Source organism: Oncorhynchus mykiss, chromosome 9, assembly GCF_057628025.1.
Source record: "Oncorhynchus mykiss isolate SJ-2025 chromosome 9, ASM5762802v1, whole genome shotgun sequence".
NCBI lineage: Eukaryota > Metazoa > Chordata > Actinopteri > Salmoniformes > Salmonidae > Oncorhynchus > Oncorhynchus mykiss.
The window spans coordinates 9,532,093-9,555,741 of NC_143030.1; the positions used below are offsets into that span (position 1 = coordinate 9,532,093).

General features: G+C 43.9%; 1 protein-coding gene across 1 annotated transcript in view; it reads right to left on the minus strand.

Annotated features, from left to right (window-relative positions):
* Positions 1 to 23,649, minus strand: part of LOC110518778 (pyruvate carboxylase, mitochondrial) — a 484,892-nt gene that overhangs the window by 442,989 nt on the left and 18,254 nt on the right. The window contains 2 exon segments of the mRNA XM_090183451.1: positions 20,868 to 20,958; positions 21,770 to 21,863. Coding sequence (XP_090039577.1) covers positions 20,868 to 20,958; positions 21,770 to 21,863 — 185 coding nt within the window.

Consider the following 23,649-nt stretch of genomic DNA (forward strand, 5'->3'; position numbering starts at 1 on the left):
TACTCAAAAGTATGCTACAGTATAGTACAGTACTCAACAGTAGGCTTCAGTATTGTACTCAACAATAGACTACAGTATAGTACTCAACAGTAGTCTATAGTATAGTACTCAACAATAGACTACAGTATAGTACTCAACAGTAGTCTTCAGTATAGTACTCAACAGTAGACTACAGTATAGCACTCAACAGTAGACTACAGTAGAGTACTCAACAGTAGACTACAGTACAGTATAGTACTCAACAGTAGACTACAGTATAGTATAGTACTCTACAGCAGACTACAGTATAGTACTCAACAGTAGGCTACAGTATAGTATAGTACGCTACAGTAGACTACAGTACAGTAGAGTACTCAACAGTAGACTACAGTACAGTATAGTACTCAACAGTAGACTACAGTATAGTATAGTACTCTACAGCAGACTACAGTATTGTACTCAACAGTAGACTACAGTACAGTATAGTACTCAACAGTAGGCTACAGTACAGTGCTCAATAGTAGACTACAGTATAGTACTCAACAGTAGACTATAGTATAGTACTCAACAGTAGTCTACACTATAGTATAGTACTCAACAGTAGTATACAGTATAGTGCTCAATAGTAGACTACAGTATAGTACTCAACAGTAGACTATAGTATAGTACTCAACAGTAGTCTTCAGTATAGTACTCAACAGTATACTAAAGTACATTATAGTACTCAACAGTAGTATACAGTATAGTGCTCAATAGTAGACTACAGTATAGTACTCAACAGTAGACTATAGTATAGTATAGTACTCAACAGTAGACTACAGTACAGTATAGTACTCAACATTAGTCTTCAGTATAGTACTCAACAGTAGTCTTCGGTATAGCACTCAACAGTAGACTACAGCACAGTATAGTACTCAACAGTAGTCTTCAGTATAGTACTCAACAGTAGTCTTCGGTATAGCACTCAACAGTAGACTACAGCACAGTATAGTACTCAACAGTAGGCTACAGTAGAGTACTCAACAGTAGACTACAGTACAGTATAGTACTCAACAGTAGACTACAGTACAGTGTAGTACTCAAAAATAGACTACAGTATAGTACACTACTCAAAGTATACTACAGTATAGTATAGACCTCAACAGTAGACTATAGTATAGTATAGTACTCAACAGTAGGCTACAGTATAGTATAGTACTCAACAGTAGACTACAATATAGTATAGTATAGTACTCAACAGTAGACTGCAGTATAGTACTCAACAGTAGACTACAGTATAGTACTCAACAGTAGACTACAGTATAGTACTCAACGGTAGACTACAGTATAGTATAGTACTCTACAATAGACTACAGTACAGTAGAGTACTCAACAGTAGGCTACAGTATAGTATAGTACTCAACAGTAGACTACAGTATAGTATAGTACTCAACAGTAGACTACAGTATAGTATAGTACTCTACAGCAGACTACAGTAGAGTACTCAACAGTAGGCTACAATATAGTATAGTACTCAACAGTAGACTACAGTATAGTATAGCACTCAACAGTAGACTACAGTATAGTACTCTACAGTAGACTACAGTACGGTAGAGTACTCAACAGTAGGCTACAGTATAGTATAGTACTCAACAGTAGACTACAGTATAGTATAGTACTCAACAGTAGACTACAGTATAGTATAGTACTCTACAGCAGACTACAGTATAGTACTCAACAGTAGACTACAGTATAGTATAGTACTCAACAGTAGACTACAGTACAGTAGAGTACTCAACAGTAGGCTATAGTATAGTTCTCAACAGTAGACTATAGTATAGAATAGTACTCAACAGTAGGCTACAGTATAGTACTCAACAGTAGACTACAGTACAGTATAGTACTCAACAGTAGGCTACAGTATAGTATGGTACTCAACAGTAGACTATAGTATAGAATAGTACTCAACAGTAGGCTACAGTATAGTAGTCAACAGTAGAATACAGTACAGTATAGTACTCAACAGTAGGCTACAGTACAGTATAGTACTCAACAGTAGACTACAGTACAGTATAGTACTCAACAGTAGACTACAGTACAGTATAGTACTCAACAGTAGGCTACAGTATAGTACTCAACAGTAGACTACAGTATAGTACTCAACAGTAGACTACAGTATAGTACTCAACAGTAGGCTACAGTATAGTAGTCAACAGTAGAATACAGTACAGTATAGTACTCAACAGTAGACTACAGTATAGTACTCAACAGCAGACTACAGTACAGTATAGTACTCAACAGTAGGCTACAGTATAGTATAGTACTCAACAGCAGACTACAGTATAGTATTCAGCAGTAGACTACATTATAGTATAGTACTCTACAGCAGACTACAGTATAGTATAGTACTCAGCAGTAGGCTATAGTATAGTACTCAACAGCAGACTACAGTAGAGTACTCAACAGCAGACTACATTATAGTATAGTACTCAACAGTAGGCTATAGTATAGTACTCAACAGCAGACTACAGTACAGTATAGTACTCAGCAGTAGACTACAGTATAGTACTCAACAGCAGACTACAGTACAGTATAGTACTCAACAGTAGACTATAGTATAGTATAGTACTCTACAGTGGACTACAGTATAGTATAGTACTCAACAGTAGGCTACAGTATAGTACTCAACAGCAGACTACAGTACAGTATAGTACTCAACAGTAGGCTATAGTATAGTACTCAACAGCAGACTACAGTATAGTATAGTACTCAACACTAGGCTATAGTATAGTACTCAACAGCAGACTACAGTACAGTATAGTACTCAGCAGTAGACTACAGTATAGTACTCAACAGTAGACTACAGTATAGTATAGTACTCAAAAGTAGGCTACAGTATAGTACTCAACAGCAGACTACAGTACAGTATAGTACTCAACAGTAGACTATAGTATAGTATAGTACTCTACAGTGGACTACAGTATAGTATAGTACTCAAAAGTAGGCTACAGTATAGTACTCAACAGCAGACTACAGTACAGTATAGTACTCAACAGTAGACTACAGTATAGTATAGTACTCAACAGTGGACTACAGTATAGTATAGTACTCAACAGCAGACTACAGTATAGTACTCAACAGTAGGCTATAGTATAGTACTCAACAGCAGACTATAGTATAGTATAGTACTCTACAGCAGACTACAGTATAGTATAGTACTCAACAGTGGACTACAGTATAGTATAGTACTCAACAGCAGACTACAGTATAGTACTCAGCAGTAGACTATAGTATAGTATAGTACTCTACAGCAGACTACAGTATAGTATAGTACTCAACAGCAGACTACAGTATAGTACTCAACAGTAGGCTATAGTATAGTATAGTACTCTACAGCAGACTACAGTATAGTATAGTACTCAACAGTGGACTACAGTATAGTATAGTACTCAACAATAGACTATAGTATAGTATAGTACTCAACAGCAGACTACAGTTCAGTACTCAATAGTAGACAGCTGTTCAAGATCTCTGTGTGATCACTCTCTCCGCAGCCGATGAGAGTGAGACCTTTAAAAATGACAACATTCATAAGGCCACAGGGCCAGACGGATTACCACGATGTGTACTGCGAGCATGCGCTGATCAACTTGCAAGTGTCTTCACTGACATTTTCAACCTCTCTCCCTGTCTGAGTCTGTAATACCAACAGAACACTAAAGAACACTAAGGTAACCTGCCTAAATGACTACTGACCCGTAGCACTCACGTCTGTAGCCATAAAATGCTTTGAAAGGCTGGTCATGGCTCACATCAACACCATTATCCCAGAAACCTTACACCCACTCCAATTTGCATACCGCAACAACAGATCCACAGATGATGTAATCTCTATTGTACTCCACACTGCCCTTTCCCACCTGGACAAAAAGGAACACCAATGTGAGAATGCTATTCATTCACTACAGCTCAGTGTTCAACACCATAGTGCCCTCAAAGCTTTTCACTGAGCTAAGGACCCTGGGACTAAACACCTCCCTCTGCAACTGGATCCTGGACTTCCTGATGGGCCACCCCCAGGTGGTGAGGGTAGGTAGCAACACATCTGCCACGCTGATCCTCAGCACGGGGGGCCCCTCAGGGGTGAGGTGCTCAGTCCTCTCCTGTACTCCCTGTTCACTCATGACTGGACGGCCAGGCACAACTCCAAAACCTTACGATATATTACTCAACTGTAGACCATATTATAGTACTCAATAGTACAGTATAGTATAGTACTCAATAGTACAGTATAGTATAGTACTCAATAGTAGACTACAGAACAGAATAGTATTCAACAGTAGGCTTCAGTATAGTACTCAACGATAGTCTACAGTACAGTATAGTACTCAACAGTAGTCTACAGTACAGTATAGTACTCAACAGTAGTCTACAGTACAGTATAGTACTCAACAGTAGAGTACATTGCGGGGGATGGAGGTGGAGGGAGGGAGGGAGGGAGGGAGGGAGGGGGAGAGCGAGAGAGAGAGAGAGAGAGAGGGAGGGAGGGAGGGAGGGAGGGAGGGAGGGAGGGAGGGAGGGTAGAATGAGAACTCATTACAGGTTAACAATCATTCAGTGAACTGTAGCATCAGCCGTGTAGGGATTAAAGCCAGACCTGGACAGACATACACACACACACACCACACACAACACACACACACCGGGCCTGGACCAACTATCTGGTCTTAGTTACGGAGCATGCTCATTATGGGCTGTCTTGTTGTTAGGGGAGACGGTTGGCAGGGTGCTCCGCAACAACAGACGGCGAGGGGCAGAGACTGATGAAAGGGATGGCTGCACACACACACACACACTCTCTCTCTCACACACACACACACACACACACACACACACACACACACACACACACACACACACACACACACACACACACACACACACACACACACACACACACACACACACACACACACTCTGTCTTCTCTCACAAACACACGTACACACACACACACACACAGAGAGATATAGGCGGGCACACACACACACACATTGGATATGGGCCCAGACAAAACAGAGGGATATTATGTCAAGAAGAGAAATGAGAGAAAACTCGAGCTGTGTTCCAATTCTCATACTAACCGCACTGTTTGTGACAGTAAATCGAGTATGTAGTATGCATATTGGTCCTAGTACGGACACTATTTCCGTGCTTCAGGGACCACAATGCAATTCTTCCGTAAATGAGGCGTGGCTTTACAACATTTTCCGATTTGACGAAAAGAATGGAAAATACACAGCCGATGTCGGACCAGAGCGGAAACTAAATTCATTGCTTGAACTAATTATGACAAATGTTTAAGAAAATGTCGAGCATTGTAATAAAGCAAATGACTTTTCAAATAAGTTACCTTACACGTTAGGTTGGCTAGAAATGTGTTAGCTACTGCTGTCTTTACAAACTGCACAGCATATCGGTCGCGCCCTGATCTGTTTCACCTGTCCTTGTGATTGTCTCCACCCCCTCCAGGTGTTGCTTATTTTCCCCAGTGTATTTATCCCTGTGTTTCCTGTCTCTCTGTGCCAGTGTATTTATCCCTGTGTTTCCTGTCTCTCTGTACCAATGTATTTATCCCTGTGTTTCCTGTCTCTCTGTATACCAGTGTATTTATCCCTGTGTTTCCTGTCTCTCTGTACCAATGTATTTATCCCTGTGTTTCCTGTCTCTCTGTACCAGTGTAGTTATCCCAGTGTTTCCTGTCTCTCTGTGCCAGTGTATTTATCCCAGTGTTTCCTGTCTCCCTGTACCAATGTATTTATCCCTGTGTTTCCTGTCTCTCTGTACCAGTGTATTTATCCCTGTGTTTCCTGTCTCTCTGTACCAGTGTATTTATCCCTGTGTTTCCTGTCTCTCTGTACCAGTGTATTTATCCCTGTGTTTCCTGTCTCTCTGTACCAGTGTATTTATCCCTGTGCTTCCTGTCTCTCTGTGCCAGTGTATTTATCCCTGTGTTTCCTGTCTCTCTGTACCAGTGTATTTATCCCTGTGTTTCCTGTCTCTCTGTACCAATGTATTTATCCCTGTGTTTCCTGTCTCTCTGTATACCAGTGTATTTATCCCTGTGTTTCCTGTCTCTCTGTACCAATGTATTTATCCCTGTGTTTCCTGTCTCTCTGTACCAGTGTAGTTATCCCAGTGTTTCCTGTCTCTCTGTGCCAGTGTATTTATCCCAGTGTTTCCTGTCTCCCTGTACCAATGTATTTATCCCTGTGTTTCCTGTCTCTCTGTACCAGTGTATTTATCCCTGTGTTTCCTGTCTCTCTGTACCAGTGTATTTATCCCTGTGTTTCCTGTCTCTCTGTACCAGTGTATTTATCCCTGTGTTTCCTGTCTCTCTGTACCAGTGTATTTATCCCTGTGCTTCCTGTCTCTCTGTGCCAGTGTATTTATCCCTGTGTTTCCTGTCTCTCTGTACCAGTGTATTTATCCCTGTGTTTCCTGTCTCTCTGTACCAGTGTATTTATCCCTGTGTTTCCTGTCTCTCTGTACCAGAGTATTTATCCCTGTGTTTCCTGTCTCTCTGTACCAGTGTATTTATCCCTGTGTTTCCTGTCTCTCTGTGCCAGTGTATTTATCCCTGTGTTTCCTGTCTCTCTGTACCAGTGTATTTATCCCTGTGTTTCCTGTCTCTCTGTACCAGTGTATTTATCCCTGTGTTTCCTGTCTCTCTGTACCAGTGTATTTATCCCTGTGTTTCCTGTCTCTCTGTACCAGTGTATTTATCCCTGTGTTTCCTGTCTCTCTGTACCAGTGTAGTTATCCCAGTGTTTCCTGTCTCTCTGTACCAGTGGATTTATCCCTGTGTGTCCTGTCTCTCTGTACCAGTGTAGTTATCCCTGTGTTTCCTGTCTCTCTGTACCAGTGTAGTTATCCCTGTGTTTCCTGTCTCTCTGTACCAGTGTATTTATCCCTGTGTTTCCTGTCTCTCTGTTCCAGTGTATTTATCCATGTGTTTCCTATCTCTCTGTACCAGTGTATTTATCCCTGTGTTTCCTGTCTCTCTGTACCAGTGTATTTATCCCTGTGTTTCCTGTCTCTCTGTACCAGTGTATTTATCCCTGTGTTTCCTGTCTCTCTGTACCAGTGTATTTATCCCTGTGTTTCCTGTCTCTCTGTACCAGTGTATTTATCCCTGTGCTTCCTGTCTCTCTGTGCCAGTGTATTTATCCCTGTGTTTCCTGTCTCTCTGTACCAGTGTATTTATCCCTGTGTTTCCTGTCTCTCTGTACCAGTGTATTTATCCCTGTGTTTCCTGTCTCTCTGTACCAGAGTATTTATCCCTGTGTTTCCTGTCTCTCTGTACCAGTGTATTTATCCCTGTGTTTCCTGTCTCTCTGTGCCAGTGTATTTATCCCTGTGTTTCCTGTCTCTCTGTACCAGTGTATTTATCCCTGTGTTTCCTGTCTCTCTGTACCAGTGTATTTATCCCTGTGTTTCCTGTCTCTCTGTACCAGTGTATTTATCCCTGTGTTTCCTGTCTCTCTGTACCAGTGTATTTATCCCTGTGTTTCCTGTCTCTCTGTACCAGTGTAGTTATCCCAGTGTTTCCTGTCTCTCTGTACCAGTGGATTTATCCCTGTGTGTCCTGTCTCTCTGTACCAGTGTAGTTATCCCTGTGTTTCCTGTCTCTCTGTACCAGTGTAGTTATCCCTGTGTTTCCTGTCTCTCTGTACCAGTGTATTTATCCCTGTGTTTCCTGTCTCTCTGTTCCAGTGTATTTATCCATGTGTTTCCTATCTCTCTGTACCAGTGTATTTATCCCTGTGTTTCCTGTCTCTCTGTACCAGTGTATTTATCCCTGTGTTTCCTGTCTCTCTGTACCAGTGTATTTATCCCTGTGTTTCCTGTCTCTCTGAACCAGTGTATTTATCCCTGTGTTTCCTGTCTCTCTGTACCAGTGTATTTATCCCTTTGTTTCCTGTCTCTCTGTACCAATGTATTTATCCCTGTGTTTCCTGTCTCTCCGTGCCAGTGTATTTATCCCTGTGTTTCCTGTCTCTCTGTACCAATGTATTTATCCCTGTGTTTCCTGTCTCTCTGTACCAGTGCAGTTATGTCTGTGTTTCCTGTCTCTCTGTACCAGTGTAGTTATCCCTGTGTTTCCTGTCTCTCTGTACCAGTGTATTTATCCCTGTGTTTCCTGTCTCTCTGTATCAGTGTATTTATCCCTGTGTTTCGTGTCTCTTGTACCAGTGTATTTATCCCTGTGTTTCCTGTCTCTCTGTACCAGTGTATTTATCCCTGTGTTTCCTGTCTCTCTGTACCAGTGTATTTATCCCTGTGTTTCCTGTCTCTCTGAACCAGTGTATGTATCCCTGTGTTTCCTGTCTCTCTGTACCAGTGTATTTATCCCTTTGTTTCCTGTCTCTCTGTACCAGTGCATTTTTCCCTGTGTTTCCTGTCTCTCTGTACCAGTGTATTTATCCCTGTGTTTCCTGTCTCTCTGTACAGGTGTATTTATTCCTGTGTTTCCTGTCTCTCTGTACCAGTGTAGTTATCCCTGTGTTTCCTGTCTCTCTGTACCAGTGTAGTTATCCCTGTGTTTCCTGTCTATCGGTACCAGTGTATTTATCCCTGTGTTTCCTGTCTCTCTGTACCAGGGTAGTTATTCCTGTGTTTCCTGTCTCTCTGTACCAGTGTATTTATCCCTGTGTTTCCTGTCTCTCTGTTCCAGTGTATTTATCCATGTGTTTCCTGTCTCTCTGTACCAGTGTATTTATCCCTGTGTTTCCTGTCTCTCTGTACCAGTGTATTTATCCATGTGTTTCCTGTCTCTCTGTACCAGTGTATTTATCCCTGTGTTTCCTGTGTCTCTGTACCAGTGTATTTATCCCTGTGTTTCCTGTCTCTCTGTACCAGTGTATTTATCCCTGTGTTTCCTGTCTCTCTGCCCCAGTGTATTTATCCCTGTGTTTCCTGTCTCTCTGTACCAGTGCAGTTATGTCTGTGTTTCCTGTCTCTCTGTACCAGTGTAGTTATCCCTGTGTTTCCTGTCTCTCTGTACCAGTGTATTTATCCCTGTGTTTCCTGTCTCTCTGTATCAGTGTATTTATCCCTGTGTTTCGTGTCTCTTGTACCAGTGTATTTATCCCTGTGTTTCCTGGCTCTCTGTACCAGTGTATTTATCCCTGTGTTTCCTGTCTCTCTGTACCAGTGTATTTATCCCTGTGTTTCCTGTCTCTCTGAACCAGTGTATTTATCCCTGTGTTTCCTGTCTCTCTGTACCAGTGTATTTATCCCTTTGTTTCCTGTCTCTCTGTACCAGTGCATTTTTCCCTGTGTTTCCTGTCTCTCTGTACCAGTGTATTTATCCCTGTGTTTCCTGTCTCTCTGTACAGGTGTATTTATTCCTGTGTTTCCTGTCTCTCTGTACCAGTGTAGTTATCCCTGTGTTTCCTGTCTCTCTGTACCAGTGTAGTTATCCCTGTGTTTCCTGTCTCTCGGTACCAGTGTATTTATCCCTGTGTTTCCTGTCTCTCTGTACCAGTGTATTTATCCCTGTGTTTCCTGTCTCTCTGTACCAGTGTATTTATCCCTGTGTTTCCTGTCTCTCTGTGCCAGTGTATTTATCCCTGTGTTTCCTGTCTCTCTGTACAAGTGTATTTATCCCTGTGTTTCCTGTCTCTCCGTGCTAGTGTATTTATCCCTGTGTTTCCTGTCTCTCTGTACCAATGTATTTATCCCTGTGTTTCCTGTCTCTCTGTACCAGTGTATTTATCCCTGTGTTTCCTGTCTCTCTGTACCAGTGTAGTTATCCCTGTGTTTCCTGTCTCTCTGTACCAGTGTAGTTATCCCTGTGTTTCCTGTCTCTCTGTACCAGTGTATTTATCCCTGTGTTTCCTGTCTCTCTGTTCCAGTGTATTTATCCATGTGTTTCCTATCTCTCTGTACCACTGTATTTATCCCTGTGTTTCCTGTCTCTCTGTACCAGTGTAGTTATCCCTGTGTTTCCTGTCTCTCTGTACCAGTGTAGTTATCCCAGTGTTTCCTGTCTCTCTGTACCAGTGGATTTATCCCTGTGTGTCCTGTCTCTCTGTTCCAGTGTAGTTATCCCTGTGTTTCCTGTCTCTCTGTACCAGTGTAGTTATCCCTGTGTTTCCTGTCTCTCTGTACCAGTGTATTTATCCCTGTGTTTCCTGTCTCTCTGTACCAGTGTATTTATCCCTTTGTTTCCTGTCTCTCTGTACCAATGTATTTATCCCTGTGTTTCCTGTCTCTCCGTGCCAGTGTATTTATCCCTGTGTTTCCTGTCTCTCTGTACCAATGTATTTATCCCTGTGTTTCCTGTCTCTCTGTTCCAGTCTATTTATCCATGTGTTTCCTATCTCTCTGTACCAGTGTATTTATCCCTGTGTTTCCTGTCTCTCTGTACCAGTGTATTTATCCCTGTGTTTCCTGTCTCTCTGTACCAGTGTATTTATCCCTGTGTTTCCTGTCTCTCTGAACCATTGTATTTATCCCTGTGTTTCCTGTCTCTCTGTACCAGTGTATTTATCCCTTTGTTTCCTGTCTCTCTGTACCAATGTATTTATCCCTGTGTTTCCTGTCTCTCCGTGCCAGTGTATTTATCCCTGTGTTTCCTGTCTCTCTGTACCAATGTATTTATCCCTGTGTTTCCTGTCTCTCTGTACCAGTGTATTTATCCCTGTGTTTCCTGTCTCTCTGTACCAGTGTATTTATCCCTGTGTTTCCTGTCTCTCTGCCCCAGTGTATTTATCCCTGTGTTTCCTGTCTCTCTGTACCAGTGTAGTTATCCCTGTGTTTCCTGTCTCTCTGTACCAGTGTATTTATCCCTGTGTTTCCTGTCTCTCTGTACCAGTGTATTTATCCCTTTGTTTCCTGTCTCTCTGTACCAATGTATTTATCCCTGTGTTTCCTGTCTCTCCGTGCCAGTGTATTTATCCCTGTGTTTCCTGTCTCTCTGTACCAATGTATTTATCCCTGTGTTTCCTGTCTCTCTGTTCCAGTCTATTTATCCATGTGTTTCCTATCTCTCTGTACCAGTGTATTTATCCCTGTGTTTCCTGTCTCTCTGTACCAGTGTATTTATCCCTGTGTTTCCTGTCTCTCTGTACCAGTGTATTTATCCCTGTGTTTCCTGTCTCTCTGAACCATTGTATTTATCCCTGTGTTTCCTGTCTCTCTGTACCAGTGTATTTATCCCTTTGTTTCCTGTCTCTCTGTACCAATGTATTTATCCCTGTGTTTCCTGTCTCTCCGTGCCAGTGTATTTATCCCTGTGTTTCCTGTCTCTCTGTACCAATGTATTTATCCCTGTGTTTCCTGTCTCTCTGTACCAGTGTATTTATCCCTGTGTTTCCTGTCTCTCTGTACCAGTGTATTTATCCCTGTGTTTCCTGTCTCTCTGCCCCAGTGTATTTATCCCTGTGTTTCCTGTCTCTCTGTACCAGTGCAGTTATGTCTGTGTTTCCTGTCTCTCTGTACCAGTGTAGTTATCCCTGTGTTTCCTGTCTCTCTGTACCAGTGTATTTATCCCTGTGTTTCCTGTCTCTCTGTATCAGTGTATTTATCCCTGTGTTTCGTGTCTCTTGTACCAGTTTATTTATCCCTGTGTTTCCTGTCTCTCTGTACCAGTGTATTTATCCCTGTGTTTCCTGTCTCTCTGTACCAGTGTATTTATCCCTGTGTTTCCTGTCTCTCTGAACCAGTGTATGTATCCCTGTGTTTCCTGTCTCTCTGTACCAGTGTATTTATCCCTTTGTTTCCTGTCTCTCTGTACCAGTGCATTTTTCCCTGTGTTTCCTGTCTCTCTGTACCAGTGTATTTATCCCTGTGTTTCCTGTCTCTCTGTACAGGTGTATTTATTCCTGTGTTTCCTGTCTCTCTGTACCAGTGTAGTTATCCCTGTGTTTCCTGTCTCTCTGTACCAGTGTAGTTATCCCTGTGTTTCCTGTCTCTCGGTACCAGTGTATTTATCCCTGTGTTTCCTGTCTCTCTGTACCAGGGTAGTTATTCCTGTGTTTCCTGTCTCTCTGTACCAGTGTATTTATCCCTGTGTTTCCTGTCTCTCTGTTCCAGTGTATTTATCCATGTGTTTCCTGTCTCTCTGTACCAGTGTATTTATCCCTGTGTTTCCTGTCTCTCTGTACCAGTGTATTTATCCATGTGTTTCCTGTCTCTCTGTACCAGTGTATTTATCCCTGTGTTTCCTGTGTCTCTGTACCAGTGTATTTATCCCTGTGTTTCCTGTCTCTCTGTACCAGTGTATTTATCCCTGTTTTTCCTGTCTCTCTGTGCCAGTGTATTTATCACTGTGTTTCCTGTCTCTCTGTACCAGTGTATTTATTCCTATGTTTCATGTCTCTCTGTACCAGTGTAGTTATCCCTGTGTTTCCTGTCTCTCTGTACCAGTGTATTTATCCCTGTGTTTCCTGTCTCTCTGTACCAGTGTATTTATCCCTGTGTTTCCTGTCTCTCTGAACCAGTGTATTTATCCCTGTGTTTCCTGTCTCTCTGTACCAGTGTATTTATCCCTTTGTTTCCTGTCTCTCTGTACCAATGTATTTATCCCTGTGTTTCCTGTCTCTCTGTGCCAGTGTATTTATCCCTGTGTTTCCTGTCTCTCTGTACAAGTGTATTTATCCCTGTGTTTCCTGTCTCTCCGTGCCAGTGTATTTATCCCTGTGTTTCCTGTCTCTCTGTACCAATGTATTTATCCCTGTGTTTCCTGTCTCTCTGTACCAGTGTATTTATCCCTGTGTTTCCTGTCTCTCTGCCCCAGTGTATTTATCCCTGTGTTTCCTGTCTCTCTGTACCAGTGCAGTTATGTCTGTGTTTCCTGTCTCTCTGTACCAGTGTAGTTATCCCTGTGTTTCCTGTCTCTCTGTACCAGTGTATTTATCCCTGTGTTTCCTGTCTCTCTGTATCAGTGTATTTATCCCTGTGTTTCGTGTCTCTTGTACCAGTGTATTTATCCCTGTGTTTCCTGGCTCTCTGTACCAGTGTATTTATCCCTTTGTTTCCTGTCTCTCTGTACCAGTGTATTTATCCCTGTGTTTCCTGTCTCTCTGAACCAGTGTATTTATCCCTGTGTTTCCTGTCTCTCTGTACCAGTGTATTTATCCCTTTGTTTCCTGTCTCTCTGTACCAGTGCATTTTTCCCTGTGTTTCCTGTCTCTCTGTACCAGTGTATTTATCCCTGTGTTTCCTGTCTCTCTGTACAGGTGTATTTATCCCTGTGTTTCCTGTCTCTCTGAACCAGTGTATTTATCCCTGTGTTTCCTGTCTCTCTGTACCAGTGTATTTATCCCTTTGTTTCCTGTCTCTCTGTACCAGTGCATTTTTCCCTGTGTTTCCTGTCTCTCTGTACCAGTGTATTTATCCCTGTGTTTCCTGTCTCTCTGTACAGGTGTATTTATTCCTGTGTTTCCTGTCTCTCTGTACCAGTGTAGTTATCCCTGTGTTTCCTGTCTCTCTGTACCAGTGTAGTTATCCCTGTGTGTCCTGTCTCTCTGTACCAGTGTAGTTATCCCTGTGTTTCCTGTCTCTCTGTACCAGTGTATTTATCCCTGTGTTTCCTGTCTCTCTGTTCCAGTGTATTTATCCATGTGTTTCCTATCTCTCTGTACCACTGTATTTATCCCTGTGTTTCCTGTCTCTCTGTTCCAGTGTATTTATCCATGTGTTTCCTATCTCTCTGTACCAGTGTATTTATCCCTGTGTTTCCTGTCTCTCTGTACCAGTGTAGTTATCCCTGTGTTTCCTGTCTCTCTGTACCAGTGTAGTTATCCCAGTGTTTCCTGTCTCTCTGTACCAGTGGATTTATCCCTGTGTGTCCTGTCTCTCTGTACCAGTGTAGTTATCCCTGTGTTTCCTGTCTCTCTGTACCAGTGTAGTTATCCCTGTGTTTCCTGTCTCTCTGTACCAGTGTATTTATCCCTGTGTTTCCTGTCTCTCTGTTCCAGTGTATTTATCCATGTGTTTCCTATCTCTCTGTACCAGTGTATTTATCCCTGTGTTTCCTGTCTCTCTGTACCAGTGTATTTATCCCTGTGTTTCCTGTCTCTCTGTACCAGTGTATTTATCCCTGTGTTTCCTGTCTCTCTGTACCAGTGTATTTATTCCTGTGTTTCCTGTCTCTCTGTACCAGTGTAGTTATCCCTGTGTTTCCTGTCTCTCTGTACCAGTGTAGTTATCCCTGTGTTTCCTGTCTCTCTGTACCAGTGTATTTATCCCTGTGTTTTCTGTCTCTCTGTACCAGTGTATTTATCCCTTTGTTTCCTGTCTCTCTGTACCAGTGCATTTATCCCTGTGTTTCCTGTCTCTCTGTACCAGTGTATTTATCCCTGTGCTTCCTGTCTCTTTGTACCAGTGTATTTATCCCTGTGTTTCCTGTCTCTCTGTGCCAGTTCGTCTTGTGTTTTTAGTTTTTTTCCCCGTACTCGTTTTGCTTCCCTGACCTTGATTCTGCCTGCCCTGACCTTGATTCTGCCTGCCCTGACCTTGATTCTGCCTGCCCTGACCTTGATTCTGCCTGCCCTGACCTTGATTCTGCCTGCCCTGACCTTGATTCTGCCTAACCTGACCTTGATTCTGCCTGCCCTGACCATGATTCTGCCTGCCCTGACCTTGATTTTGCCTGTCCTGACCTTGATTCTGCCTGCACTCACCTTGATTCTGCCTGCCCTGACCTTGATTCTGCCTGCCCTCACCTTGATTCTGCCTGCCCTGACCTTGATTCTTTCTGCCCTGACCTTGATTCTTTCTGCCCTGACCTTGATTCTGCCTGCCCTGACCTTGATTCTGCCTGCCCTGACCTTGATTCTGCCTGCCCTCACCTTGATTCTGCCTGCCCTCACCTTGATTCTGCCTGCCCTCGCCTTGATTCTGCCTGCCCTCACCTTGATTCTGCCTGCCCTCACCTTGATTCTGCCTGCCCTCACCTTGATTCTGTCTGCCCTCACCTTGATTCTGCCTGCCCTCACCTTGATTCTGCCTGCCCTCACCTTGATTCTGCCTGCCCTCACCTTGATTCTGCCTGCCCTCACCTTGATTCTGCATGCCCTCACCTTGATTCTGTCTGCCCTCGCCTTGATTCTACCTGCCCTGACCTTGATTTTGCCTGTCCTGACCTTGATTCTGCCTGCCCTCACCTTGATTCTGCCTGCCCTGACCTTGACTCTGCCTGCCCTGACCTTAATTCTGCCTGCACTCACCTTGATTCTGCCTGCCCTGACCTTGATTCTGCCTAACCTGACATTGATTCTGCCTGCCCTGACCATGATTCGGCCTGCCCTGACCTTGATTTTGACTGTCCTGACCTTGATTCTGCCTGCCCTCACCTTGATTCTGCCTGCCCTGACCTTGATTCTTTCTGCCCTGACCTTGATTCTTTCTGCCCTGACCTTGATTCTGCCTGCCCTCACCTTGATTCTGCCTGCCCTGACCTTGATTCTGCCTGCCCTCACCTTGATTCTGCCTCCCCTCACCTTGATTCTGCCTGCCCTCGCCTTGATTCTGCCTGCCCTCACCTTGATTCTGCCTGCCCTCACCTTGATTCTGCCTGCCCTCACCTTGATTCTGCCTGCCCTCACCTTGATTCTGCCTGCCCTCACCTTGATTCTGTCTGCCCTCACCTTGATTCTGCCTGCCCTCACCTTGATTCTGTCTGCCCTCACCTTGATTCTGCCTGCCCTCACCTTGATTCTGCCTGCCCTCACCTTGATTCTGCCTGCCCTCACCTTGATTCTGCCTGCCCTCACCTTGATTCTGCCTGCCCTCACCTTGATTCTGTCTGCCCTCGCCTTGATTCTACCTGCCCTGACCTTGATTTTGCCTGTCCTGACCTTGATTCTGCCTGCCCTCACCTTGATTCTGCCTGCCCTGACCTTGACTCTGCCTGCCCTGACCTTGATTCTGCCTGCACTCACCTTGATTCTGCCTGCCCTGACCTTGATTCTGCCTAACCTGACATTGATTCTGCCTGCCCTGACCATGATTCGGCCTGCCCTGACCTTGATTTTGACTGTCCTGACCTTGATTCTGCCTGCCCTCACCTTGATTCTGCCTGCCCTGACCTTGATTCTGCCTGCCCTCACCTTGATTCTGCCTGCCCTGACCTTGATTCTTTCTGCCCTGACCTTGATTCTTTCTGCCCTGACCTTGATTCTGCCTGCCCTGACCTTGATTCTGCCTGCCCTGACCTTGATTCTGCCTGCCCTCACCTTGATTCTGCCTCCCCTCACCTTGATTCTGCCTGCCCTCGCCTTGATTCTGCCTGCCCTCACCTTGATTCTGCCTGCCCTCACCTTGATTCTGCCTGCCCTCACCTTGATTCTGCCTGCCCTCACCTTGATTCTGCCTGCCCTCACCTTGATTCTGTCTGCCCTCACCTTGATTCTGCCTGCCCTCACCTTGATTCTGTCTGCCCTCACCTTGATTCTGCCTGCCCTTCGTTACCTTTTGGACTCTGAACTGGTTTTGATCCTTTTTGCCTGTCCACAACCATTCTTTTACCTTCCCCTATTGGAATAATACATATTCTAAGACTCCAACTATCTGCCTCCTGTGTCTGCATCTGGGTCTCGCCTTGTGTCATGATAATATCATTACAGCAGTATGTACCAGTATGTAGTGTCCTTGTTTTACTTTTACTTTTCATGTTTTACTTTTACTTCATTACATTCCTAAAGAAAATATTGTACATTTTACTAATTACATTTTCCCTTGTAATTGATACATTTTGAATGCTTACCAGGAAAAGAAAATGGTCCAATTCACACACTTATCAAGAGAACATCCCTGGTCATCCCTACTGCCTCTGATCTGGAGGACTCACTAAACAGAGAACATCCCTGGTCATCCCTACTGCCTCTGATCTGGAGGACTCACTAAACAGAGAACATCCCTGATCATCCCTACTGCCTCTGATCTGGAGGACTCACTAAACAGAGAACATCCCTGGTTATCCCTACTGCCTCTGATCTGGTGGACTCACTAAACAGAGAACATCCCTGGTCATCACTACTGCCTCTGATCTGGAGGACTCACTAAACAGAGAACATCCCTGGTCATCCCTACTGCCTCTGATCTGGTGGACTCACTAAACAGAGAACATCCCTGGTCATCCCTACTGCCTCTGATCTGGAGGACTCACTAAACAGAGAACATCCCTGGTCATCCCTACTGCCTCTGATCTGGAGGACTCACTAAACAGAGAACATCCCTGGTCATCCCTACTGCCTCTGATCTGGAGGACTCACTAAACAGAGAACATCCTTGGTCATCTCTACTGCCTCTGATCTGGAGGACTCACGAAACAGAGAACATCCCTGGTCATCCCTACTGCCTCTGATCTGGCAGACTCACTAAACAGAGAACATCCCTGGTCATCCCTACTGCCTCTGATCTGGAGGACTCACTAAACAGAGAGCATCCCTGGTCATCCCTACTGCCTCTGATCTGGTGGACTCACTAAACAGAGAACATCACTGGTCATCCCTACTGCCTCTGATCTGGTGGACTCACTAAACAGAGAACATTCCTGGTCATCCCTACTGCCTCTGATCTGGTGGACTCACTAAACAGAGAACATCTCTGGTCATCACTACTGCCTCTGATCTGGTGGACTCACTAAACGGAGAACATTGCTGGTCGTCCCTACTACCTCTGATCTGGAGGACTCACTAAACAGAGAACATCCCTGGTCATCCCTACTGCCTCTGATCTGGAGGACTCACTAAACGGAGAACATCCCTGGTCATCCCTACTGCCTCTGATCTGGAGGACTCACTAAACAGAGAACATCCCTGGTCATCACTACTGCCTCTGATCTGGTGGACTCACTAAACAGAGAACATCCCTGGTCATCCCTACTGCCTCTGATCTGGTGGACTCACTAAACAGAGAACATCCCTGGTCATCACTACTGCCTCTGATCTGGAGGACTCACTAAACAGAGAACATCCCTGGTCATCCCTACTGCCTCTGATCTGGTGGACTCACTAAACAGAGAACATCCCTGGTCATCCCTACTGCCTCTGATCTGGAGGACTCACTAAACAGAGAACATCCCTGGTCATCCCTACTGCCTCTGATCTGGAGGACTCACTAAACAGAGAACATCCCTGGTCATCCCTACTGCCTCTGATCTGGAGGACTCACTAAACAGAGAACATCCTTGGTCATCTCTACTGCCTCTGATCTGGAGGACTCACGAAACAGAGAACATCCCTGGTCATCCCTACTGCCTCTGATCTGGCAGACTCACTAAACAGAGAACATCCCTGGTCATCCCTACTGCCTCTGATCTGGAGGACTCACTAAACAGAGAGCATCCCTGGTCATCCCTACTGCCTCTGATCTGGTGGACTCACTAAACAGAGAACATCACTGGTCATCCCTACTGCCTCTGATCTGGTGGACTCACTAAACAGAGAACATTCCTGGTCATCCCTACTGCCTCTGATCTGGTGGACTCACTAAACAGAGAACATCTCTGGTCATCACTACTGCCTCTGATCTGGTGGACTCACTAAACGGAGAACATCCCTGGTCGTCCCTACTACCTCTGATCTGGAGGACTCACTAAACAGAGAACATCCCTGGTCATCCCTACTGCCTCTGATCTGGAGGACTCACTAAACGGAGAACATCCCTGGTCATCCCTACTGCCTCTGATCTGGAGGACTCACTAAACAGAGAACATCCCTGGTCATCACTACTGCCTCTGATCTGGTGGACTCACTAAACAGAGAACATCCCTGGTCATCCCTACTGCCTCTGATCTGGTGGACTCACTAAACAGAGAACATCTCTGGTCATCACTACTGCCTCTGATCTGGTGGACTCACTAAACGGAGAACATCCCTGGTCATCCCTACTGCCTCTGATCTAGAGGACTCACTAAACAGACAACATCCCTGGTCATCCCTACTGCCTCTGATCTGGAGGACTCACTAAACAGAGAACATCCATTTTCGGATTTACGTACAAAATAATACAAAAATGCTCTGAGACCAGCTCGGACAGTAGCACAATCTTTACTGATGTCACTCTGTAAAGATGGTTCTCCCTTTTCTTCACCTTTACATTTCTCTAACTTAACCCTAACCTTAACCCTTTAACTTAACCCTAAGCTTAACCCTAACCGCTAACCCTAACCCCTAGCCAAGCAAATGTTGGCGAGCTAGGTAACGTTAGCCACCTAGCTAGAATTCGTAACATATCAAACGTTTGGCAAATTCGTAAAGTATTGTACATTTACAATTCGCAACATATTGTACGTTTTGCAAATTTGCAACATGTTCCCCGAAATGGGTGATGGACATCCACAAATTAATACCTACCATACGAAACATATCATACTAATGGGAGTTTCTCAGATTTACATACAGAATAATACGAAATGCTCTGAGGCCAGGTTGGGCTAGATGTTGCAAAGGGGCCTTGTGGGGCAAGCCGAAATCCTCATTTCGTCTTTTTACATTCAGGTATTGAGACCACACAGATTTCAGCACAGCACTAACACACTAAGGGTTAGATTTCAAACATACCTTAGCTGCTTTAAAGATGTCAGGTATATGCAGGTAGGCAGCAACAGGAAGATCTCACCTTAGCTACTTTAATGATGTCAGGTATATGCAGGTAGGCAGCAACAGGAGGATCTCACCTTAGCTACTTTAATGATGTCAGGTATATGCAGGTAGGCAGCAACAGGAGGATCTCACCTTAGCTACTTTAATGATGTCAGGTATATGCAGGTAGGCAGCAACAGGGGGATCTCACCTTAGCTACTTTAATGATGTCAGGTATATGCAGGTAGGCAGCAACAGGAAGATCTCACCTTAGCTACTTTAATGATGTCAGGTATATGCAGGTAGGCAGCAACAGGAGGATCTCACCTTAGCTACTTTAATGATGTCAGGTATATGCAGGTAGGCAGCAACAGGAGGATCTCACCTTAGCTACTTTAATGATGTCAGGTATATGCAGGTAGGCAGCAACAGGGGGATCTCACCTTAGCTACTTTAATGATGTCAGGTATATGCAGGTAGGCAGCAACAGGAAGATCTCACCTTAGCTACTTTAATGATGTCAGGTATATGCAGGTAGGCAGCAACAGGAGGATCTCACCGTAGCTACTTTAATGATGTCAGGTATATGCAGGTAGGCAGCAACAGGGGGATCTCACCTTAGCTACTTTAATGATGTCAGGTATATGCAGTTAGGCAGCAACAGGAAGATCTCACCTTAGCTACTTTAATGATGTCAGGTATATGCAGGTAGGCAGCAACAGGAGGATCTCACCTTAGCTACTTTAATGATGTCAGGTATATGCAGGTAGGCAGCAACAGGGGGATCTCACCTTAGCTACTTTAATGATGTCAGGTATATGCAGGTAGGCAGCAACAGGAGGATCTCACCTTAGCTACTTTAATGATGTCAGGTATATGCAGGTAGGCAGCAACAGGAGGATCTCACCTTAGCTACTTTAATGATGTCAGGTATATGCAGGTAGGCAGCAACAGGAGGATCTCACCTTAGCTACTTTAATGATGTCAGGTATATGCAGGTAGGCAGCAACAGGGGGATCTCACCTTAGCTACTTTAATGATGTCAGGTATATGCAGGTAGGCAGCAACAGGAGGATCTCACCTTAGCTACTTTAATGATGTCAGGTATATGCAGGTAGGCAGCAACAGGAGGATCTCACCTTAGCTACTTTAATGATGTCAGGTATATGCAGGTAGGCAGCAACAGGAGGATCTCACCTTAGCTACTTTAATGATGTCAGGTATATGCAGGTAGGCAGCAACAGGAGGATCTCACCTTAGCTACTTTAATGATGTCAGGTATATGCAGGTAGGCAGCAACAGGAGGATCTCACCTTAGCTACTTTAATGATGTCAGGTATATGCAGGTAGGCAGCAACAGGAGGAAGACTTTTCCCTATTAGGTAGGCTTCGTCAGCTTTTTGTCTGTGGGTTGAACGGTATGTTACAATGTTACAGTGCTACATTCTATGATCCTGAATGATCTTAGCGGGCAAAACTGGTTGTAATATCATCAGGTATTCATCAGGTAAAATCGTCAGGTATTCGTCAGGTAAAATCGTCAGGTATTCATCAGGTAATATCGTCAGGTATTTATCAGGTAATATCGACAATTATTCATCAGGTAATATCATCAGGTATTCATCAGGTAAAATCGTCAGGTATTCGTCAGGTAATATCGTCAGGTATTCGTCAGGTAAAATCGTCAGGTATTCATCAGGTAATATCGTCAGGTATTTATCAGGTAATATCGTCAATTATTCATCAGGTAATATCGTCAGGTATTCATCAGGTAATATCGTCAGGTATTCATCAGGTAATATCGTCAGGTAAATAGTCAGGTAGAATTCCAGATAAATAGAACTGCAGGCCTACATCAATGACTGGCACCCCTAGATAAAGATTAGCCAAAAAAGACAACCCGATGAACTTTACCAAGTACCACGATATTTTAGCCAATAACCCCAAGCAACGACGAGAACGACGACAACGAGCACAAAATCCACAAAGAAATGTTTCATTGGCTACAATGGTCTCAGTCTCCGGATATGAACCCCATTGAAAAACGTTCTTATTTTGTATTTCTTGTTAAACAAAATCTCTTTTCTCTGAGCAATTGTGTTAGTATAAAATAACATGATTATTGTATGCTCAAATTCTTTACATTGTACCTCAGAATTTGTATAAAATAAACAGTCTTTATTTGTCAATAACTCCAGGATAGTGAGTGCTATACCTGTGCATCTGTCCTCGATCTTCTTCAGAGTAAACAGCCACGGTCCGAATCCCCAACTCAGTGCACGCCCTGAACACACGGATAGCGATCTCACCTGGAGAGGAGAGAACAGAAAAGGAGAAGAGAAAAGAAAAGAGGAAAGAAATAAAGAGAGGATAATATAATAAAAGAGATGTACAGTCCGTTCTGAAAGTATTCAGACCCCCTCACTTTTTTCCACATTTTATTACATTACAGCCTTTTTTCTAAAAATGTATAAAATATTTTTTCCTCTTCAATCTACACACAATACCCCATAATGAGAAAGTGAAAAAAAATATATATATATTTTTACATTTTTGCAAATCTATTAAAAATAAAAACGTACTTTATTAAGTATTCAGACACTTTGCTATGATACTCTAAATTGAGCTCAGGTGTGTCCTGTTTCCATTGATCATCCTTGAGCTGTTTCTATCTATCTGTTTCGATAAATTCAATTGATTGGACATGATTTGGAAAGACACACACCTGTCTCTATAAGGTCCAGTTGACAGTGTACGTCAGAGTAAAAACCAAGCCATGAGGTTGAAGGAATTGTCCGTAGATCTCCGAGACAGAATTGTGTCGAGGTACAGATCTGGGGAAGGGTACCAAAACACTTCTGCAGCATTGAAGGTCCCCAAGAGCACAGTGGCCTCCATTCTTAAATGGAAGAAGTTTGGAAACACCAAGACTCTTCCTAGAGATGGCTGCCTGGCCAAACTGAGCCAAACTGAGCAATTAAGGGAGAAGGGCCTTGGTCAGTAAGGTGACCAAAAACCTGATGGTCACTCTGACAGAGCTCCAGAGTTCATCTGTGAAGATGGTTGAACCTTCCAGAAGGACAACCATCTCTGCTGCACTCCACCAATCAAAATGGCCAGACAGAAGCCACTCCTCAGTAAAAGGCACATGACAGACCGTTTGGAGTTTGCCTAAAGGCAGCTAAAGGAATCCCAGACCACGAGAAACAAGATTCTCTGGTCTGAAGAAACCAAGATTGAAATCTTTGGCCTGAATGCCAAGCGTCACGTCTGGAGGAAACCTGGCACCATCCCTACGGTGAAGCATGGTGGTGGCAGCATCATGCTGTGGGGATGTTTTTCAGCTGCAGGGACTGGGAGACTAGTCAGGATCGAGGGAAAGATGAGATCCTTGATGAAAACCTGCTCAGGACCTCAGACTGGGGCGAAGGTTCACCTTCCAATAGGACAAAGACCCTAAGCACACAGCCAAGACAATGCAGGAGTGACATCAGGACAAGTCTGTGAATGTTCTTGAGTGGCCCAGCCAGAGCCCATCCTTGAACCCGATCATCTCTGGAGAGACCTGAAAATAGCTGTGCCGCAACGCTCCCCATCCAACCTGACAGAGCTTGAGAGGATCTGCAGAGAAGAATGAGAGAGACTCCCCAAATACAGGTGTGCCAAGCTTGTAGCATCATACCAAAGAAGACTCAAGGCTGTAATCACTGCCAAAGGTGCTACAACAAAGTACTGAGTTAAGGGCCTGAATACTTATGTAAATGTGATATTTCAGTTTTTCATTTAAATGTGCAATCATTTCTAAAAAACCTGTGTTTGCTTTGTCATTATGGGGTACTGTGATGTCATTATGGGGTATTGCGATGTCATTATGGGGTATTGTGATGTCATTATGGGGTATTGTGATGTCATTATGGGGTATTGTGATGTCATTATGGGGTACTGTGATGTCATTATGGGGTATTGTGATGTCATTATGGGGTATTGTGATGTCATTATGGGGTATTGTAATGTCATTATGGGGTATTGTGATGTCATTATGGGGTATTGTGATGTCATTATGGGGTATTGTGATGTCATTATGGGGTATTGTGA